Source organism: Gavialis gangeticus, unplaced genomic scaffold, assembly GCF_001723915.1.
Source record: "Gavialis gangeticus isolate Ggan-Ray unplaced genomic scaffold, GavGan_comp1, whole genome shotgun sequence".
Classification (NCBI taxonomy): Eukaryota; Metazoa; Chordata; order Crocodylia; family Gavialidae; genus Gavialis; species Gavialis gangeticus.
The window spans coordinates 44,157,684-44,164,710 of record NW_017729000.1 but is presented as its reverse complement, the minus strand read 5'-3'; the positions used below and the strand labels follow the sequence as shown (position 1 = coordinate 44,164,710).

The 7,027-nt window shown below is 43.8% G+C and overlaps 1 protein-coding gene across 3 annotated transcripts in view; it reads right to left on the bottom strand.

The window, feature by feature from the left end:
• The window catches only part of MATR3 (matrin 3), a 61,155-nt gene that overhangs the window by 22,671 nt on the left and 31,457 nt on the right, over positions 1 to 7,027 (bottom strand). For all 3 annotated transcript variants that reach the window (XM_019506559.1, XM_019506558.1, XM_019506557.1), the window contains 3 exons: positions 5,203 to 5,328; positions 2,809 to 2,979; positions 873 to 1,004 (listed from right to left, as the gene is read on the bottom strand). In XM_019506559.1, coding sequence (XP_019362104.1) covers positions 873 to 1,004; positions 2,809 to 2,979; positions 5,203 to 5,328 — 429 coding nt within the window. The remainder of the gene's footprint in view (positions 1 to 872; positions 1,005 to 2,808; positions 2,980 to 5,202; positions 5,329 to 7,027) is intronic.

Here is a 7,027-nt window from a genome sequence, read left to right as displayed (position 1 = left end):
CCCCCTGGTGCAAGCCACACACCCCTAGCCCTGCTGCTGCCCCATATTAAACCCAGACATTTGCTCTTGTTGTAAAAACCCACCCGGACACAGCACAGGAGTCCAAAAAAGAAGACATGTCTGGGAAAACCTGGATGTATGGTAACCCTACATTTATTGTTAACAAACTTCTGATTTGTATGCAGTTAGAGCCTGTATACACACGGAGTTACATCAAGAAGAAATTATGCTAGGTGTGAAATGGCATGTTTATTTTGGCAAAAAAACCAAACAACCAACCTGGCTTCTGTTCAGTTTAACACATCTGCAAACTGGGTTCAGATAAACAGGAATAAAGCACTTTCATTCCTAAGTATAACTAACAAGGAACAACTTCATGCATCAACAGGATTTGTAGATTAGTACTGAAGGGCTTTTCATGTAACGTATCTAAAATATTAAGACTTAATTTTCTGTGGTAAGGGCAACTTTACTTGGGACTCTCAATCATAAACCAAGAATCAGGCTCCCAATTCTGCAAGAAATCAAAGGAAGCAAGCCAGCAACAAAAACTGGGATTATCCAGGCAGAAGAGTTGGTAGATAGTACATACAGATTTTGACTGCACAAATCCAATGACCATTTTAATGGGAAAAAAGTAAGTCACATTGAGAAAACTACTACAGTCTGAATAAGATTTAGAGATGAACAGAAACAAGAGAGAGAAAATGGGACAAGAGGAATAGTAACTTGAAACAGCCAATTTGCAAATGGCTGGATTCCTACAGAAATTCAACTTGTAGACTTACCATTTTACTACTATTTCCATATCATCCAGATTAAAAATAAATAGGTATTTAGATTTCTCTTCATTTTAAAGCCAGATCACTTACCCTTAATACCAGCTTCTTGTACTTTTCAGACAAGTCCACCTTCACACATCTGCCTTGGAACCAAAGTGCTTTGTTTGCACAATGCTCAACCATAGCTAAAGCATCTTCTCTGGTCTCCATCTCTATGAAAGCCTAAAAAACCAAAAAAGATTAGAATACATACAGGTATGCAAGAGTTGTATAATAAGACTTTACAGAGTTATTTAAATTAGAGCAAAGCCAAATTCCAACCTAAAGTATCTTTAGTCCATACATCCAATCAACCCAATTTTACATATTTGCAGCCCTGAAAAAACACCTACATTTGTCAGTACTACAGGCCTTAGGACAATGCAATGTTTTTACTGTAGAAGTAGTTCTGAAATGACACGGAGATACTAAGTTGATCTGAGTCATCTTAAAAAGACAGTATCAGTGTAGTCTTTGAATTTTAAACTAGTTAGTTTGACCAGGATGCCCACCCCCCTTTCCAAGACAAAAACTGCACCCTGTGCTAAAATTTCCAGGCTAGAGGGATTGCTCTGGATAGTTCCATTCAAAATTTTTGGAGCAATACCAGAAAGTGGCAGCAGGCAGTTGCTCATTCACAAGGGATCTTTGTGTGGAATTCTGGAGCAATCTATTCTGTTCAAAACACAGATTACTTTGCTGCAGAGGACAGAAAAGCAGTTTTGGTTCAAGTGTCAGTAAGCATAAAATCCTGCCTTAGCATCAAAATCTGGAGGACACAACAGGTACCATGCTTACTGGTGCACAACACACACAAAGGCGAATTGGGAAGAGCAACCAGAATAGGAAACAGATTGCATACCCACTAATTTTCGCTAAGGTGTGCAATCTAGAAGCACTTCTAGATCCCCAATTGCTTCTTGGTTTTCAGGTGAACACTAGTTATGAAATTTACTTCTCCTGGTTGAGGACCTGGCAGACATACCTGGTTCTTCCAGCAACAATTTTTTTTTTTTTTTAATTAATAGAGCTTAAAAGTACTGAGATACAATTGTTCACAATTTCTACATACATGGGACACATACACATCAATGATACATTTAAGTTTATACCTACTGAGAAATGTTCTGTGGTAATATGCTTAGTATGTCATTTTCAATGGTCCTTTTAAAAAAAAAATCAAACCTCAAGGAGTCATAATGAAAAAGGTTCATGTTTAGTGAGGTACACAATGAGATAAATTGAAGGAATTCCCTTTTCTTTATTAAATTACTAGCATGTGCGTAGGATTTTACAGGCAGTCTGTTATGGCTGATTTGTAATTGTTTTAAATTAAAAGCACCCCCTGCCCACCCAGCAGCAGCATGGGGCACAACTCCACGCTGCCACTGCTGCCTCACTTTGGAAGCCACTGCAGCATGGCGTTCCCTCCTGCACTGGGGTCCTGCCCGCTGACCTATGGAGGCTACTCCAGCAAGGTTGTGGTTTGGGAGTAAGAGGCAATAGCATGGGCAGGGCACTGGCATATCAGGGCTGTTCAGCACCACAAAGCGGCAGGTCAGACAGCCACAGCTGGACCTACGTCCTAGTGAGCAAATGGGACAGAGAGCTCTGATTTTCTATATTAAAAAAGCCAAAGTCAAATCCTAAAATATATAGGTATTTAGAATTTATTTTATTACAATGATTGAGCCACTGGTACGCTTGCAAATTGCTTCAAAATTGTAAATATATTAATAAAACATCATTGTGACAGACAGACAATTAGAGTGGGTTTCTATCTTAACTGCAGAAAAATGTGGATTTGGGGGGTTTTGGTCAGAGAATTTTGGGTTTTCAAACAAAGAATAGTAGGATCCCTGTTGATGTCACACCCAAGCTACAATTTTAAAAGACTCTGGTTATTTGCACACAAATCTATTCAACTTTTCACTTAAGATTATGCACAAATCAATTTATATCATAAAACCATGTAGAATGAAGTTACCTGGCTTTTCATTCTCATTAGTATGTAGTTCTTTATTTTTCCATATGGCTCAGCTAGTTTGAGCACTGAATTGTCAGAATATCCTGAATGAGGTAAATTACTGAGGTGAATCACACGACCAAGTTCTGGTTTTGGTGGCTCAGTTTTTTGGTCAGGCTTTCCTTCTGGTTTCTAAAAATTAAGAATTAATAGAAACTTAAAAAGTAAATTCTTCAGGAAAAAACGTTTTATAATTTAAAGTGACCAAATTACATCCATGACAAAAATTTAAGTCCCAGCTTTACTATCATATTTACTTGAATACAAGACTAATAAGACCTATTGACTGCTGGGGTCCAGCCCAGTGAACTATATAGTAAACAATAAGCCTTTCAGGCTGTAGACTAATATCATGAATATTTTGTACTATAAAAGTAGATACAAAAGTGCTGTTTAAATGTGTTTATGGGACATCTGTACTAAAACTTACAGCAGTTTCAAGAGAGATAAAAAGCATCAATTCTTGATGAATTAAGTCTATGAGTACCTATAGCTATTTGTCTATATGCAAATTACTACAGACATGTTTATTTCAAAGGATGTTGTGAAATTTACCCCTGACTTCTGTGCTCAGGGAGAGCAGGGTCTGACAAAGGAAAACAAGGGGACAGGGCTGCAGAGAGATTAAGCTAGGGGGCATAGGAAAAGGGAGTTACTTGACCCCCCATAACAGGACCCCTACCCAATTACCAGAATGGGAAGAGGATCCAGGAGTACCTGGCCATTTTCCCTTCCTTCACCCCCTAACTGTCCATCTTTTCCTCTTAACTTTTGCATGTTTGCTGGTGCATCCTTTCCCCTGACTGAGGTCCCTTCCCCCTGGTTCTGATTTCCCCCCTCACCCCATCCTTTCACTTCATCTCTGTATCTATTCTGCCTGTGCCCAGTGGTGACACCAGAGGCAACCTCACAGGCAGGGAAGCCTGAAGCAAGATGGTTGCCAGCTTCAGGTGCAGACAGAGCCTAATGACCCAGGGGGTGGAAGTGGAGGGGTCATGAGACCCAGAGGGCCCTACAGAAGTCCAAGCCTCAGGCCAGTGTAGCTGTGGAAGCTGCCAGGGACAGAACCTTCTCTGAGAGGCATGAGGACTAGAGTCAGAGAATTGCAGCGAAAGGACTCAGGAGTTAGCTCCAGGTGAAGCCCTGTCAGCTATGGGCTGGGTGTCCGTTTCTATGGGGCTATGCTCTTTGTAAAGCACTGGAACAGGTTGCCTAGAAAGGGGATAGAATCTCCATCCTTGAAGGCTTTTGAGACCCGGGTAGACAAAGCCTTGGCTGGGATCATATAGTTGGGGATGGTCTTACTTTGAGCAGAGGGTTGGACTAGATGACCTGAGGTCCCTTCCAACCCTAATTTTTTGTGGCCAAATGAGGCCAAGCTTGCCTGAATCTCAAGGCAGGAGGTAACAGGGGAAAAATGGGATTCAAGGTCCCTAAGCTACCTACACAACAGGTTCTGGAACCTGAGATCATGGGGTGTGACCAGAGATGAGCCAGAAACTTGTGGCCCTGAACAGCATGTCCCAAGATAGAGGGCTCAGGAAGAGCAAAACTGAGACAAAGCCTGGGGTGGTGGGGGGGAACCTCAGATCACACAAGCCTCCCTGTGCAGCTTCCCCTAATTTGACATCAAGATGTGGCAGGCGAGACTACTAAATAAGGGAGACACCAGAGGGTGTAGTCCAGGGGTCAGCAACCTCCAGCACACGTGCTGAGCATGGCACGCAAGGCCATTTTGCTCGGCACACCACCGCCAGCCCAGGCTTTAAGCAGCTGCTGCCAGCCGCAGAGCCCAGGCTGCTCCCAGCAGGTGGCTGGGAGGCTGCAAGCCCTGCTGCAAGCAGACTGGGCTCCGCGGGTTGGCTGCAGCCCGGAAGCTGCAAACAGCTGCTCCATGCTCCAGCATGTCAGCACTCTGGCACCTTCCAAGGTAGACATTGTGGTTTTTTCGGCAGTCCGGCCAAAAAACATGGCCTACCCCTCGTGTAGGCACTAGTAGGCCTACAGGGATGGGTACCCTGTAGCAGCACTTGTAAGCAGCCTACACCCCGCTAGATTTGTTTTCCCTGCTAAAGCAGTAGGAGGGGAACAAATTCAAGGAAAACCCCCAATAATTCAATTCTATACCCGGAAAATTAGAAAAAAGTTACAAATGTTCCATATATAGAATCTAATTATGGGGGGAGGGGTCATCTTTTATTCAGGGTCACCTTACATTAGAGTAAATACTACATTTACATTTAAAAGACTAAGTAAAATCAAATTAAGGCAAAAGCAAAATCATTACAACAATTTAATAAAACTGAACGTTACACCAATTAAATACAAGATTGTTTTAAAACACAAACTATTTACCTTTATTCTTTTGTATTTCTGGGACAGGTGGACTCTTACTGGTTTGCCAAATACAAGAGCTGGTGTTGTTGAATAATACTCTACCGCAGCCTGGGCATCTTCAGTGGTGGACATTTCAATGAATGCCTGAAATAGTACAGTATTAACTTATTTTTTCACATTTCAGCATTATTCTTCCAGAAGGGAATTATTTTACGTAAGAGCTTAGACTATTGTTTGAATCTTCTAAAAAATAATGTGGTAGGTTAGTCATGTTAGTCTGAAGTCGGGTAGAACACAGGGCAGGGCGGCACCTTGAAGACCAACTCAGAGACATGAACTTTCCTAGGTGCCAACCTACTTTGTTAGATGCTTACTACTGCAAAACAATATACACCTTTAAAAATGAACTCAGGAAATGCAAGAATTAAGTCCTCTGCAGTAATATTATCCCAGCCTGTAGAGCTAGAAATAAACTTAAGCATTACTGTGTGTAAACTAAATACAGCAAAACCTCTGTTATTCAGCACCCGAGGGGAACGGGTGGTGCCAGACAACCAAATATGCCCATTACCTGAGAGATGTTTCTGCCTGGTTGGGCAAAGACACCCTTCCCGCAGCATCCGTATAACAGATTAACCACACTGCCCCTCCTGCCCCTCTCCTGGTGTCAGTGTGCTGGGACACAGGGAGGGGGGCTCTGTACAGGCTGCTTTACCCTAGGCTGTGGCCCGAAGTGGGACTAGGCGTAACCGGAAGTCCCACTTCCAATTTTGCTTTTGCCACATTGATTGGTGTCAACCAGCATGCTGGTTACTAGAGCATGCCGGTTAGTGAAGTGCTGGATAACACAGCTTTTACTGTAGAATGCACGTATGTGAAAAACAAGTCAGTGTCTCACCTAACTGCACGTAATTTAATTTGTTTAAATTCATAATTTAATGCAGCATTAGAATAGTATTTTGCATTTCAATAGTTAAAAAGTTGCTTCTAAAACTGATTTTAGAAACTGAAGCTATACTATTGGAGCATTTGTAAAATGCTATCTTCACTGTTCTGTCTGAAGGCTGGGGGTGGGGAGCAACAATATTTCTTATAAAATGAAGATGGAGAAAACAACATTTCTTATAAAATGAAGCAAACCATACTGCTCAGATATAAAAATTCAGACAGCAGCTAAAAATGCCAAAAATTAGTACCACTGAAAGACATTCAAGAAGGGGAGGAAGGAGGATCCAGGTAACTATAAGCCAATTAAGGAAGAGGCAGGCAATTATTTTGGGCAGAGGGCCGCTTACTCAGTTTTGGCAGGCTGTCGAAGTCCATGTGGGTAGCCCCACCTCCTGAAAAGTGCCCCGCCCCCTGGTCACCATCTTGGGACCAATAGCCCAGGGCCAGCACTGGTGGGGCCCAAAGCAGGGCATAGACTGACAGAGGTCTGTGGAGCCAGGCTGGGCTGCACCAGCAGGGAGAGGGGGGAGCTGGCCCAGGTCCATAGAGCCCCTGCTGGCTGGGACCCCACACTCCAACTACCCTACTCTGGGCCCTGTTGGCAGTGGCCCCATGCTCCCGCTGGCTCCTGGACCTATTCATTCCCAGTGCCCTCCAGCCCCGCGGTACAGGCAGGGACAGCGCACAGTGCCAACCCCCTGCTCGCCAGCAGGGAAGAAGCTGGTGCTGAGTGCAGGTGTGGCGAAAGCAGCCCCTCACCTGCCCCATAGCCGGTGCTCCCTGCTGCAGCCGCTCACAGCCCGCCTGGGGCTGCCTGTGCCTGCTCCAGACAGCCCCATACAGGCAGCAAGCAGCTGCAGTGTGGGGCACCAGCGATGGGGTGGGCGAGGGGCCA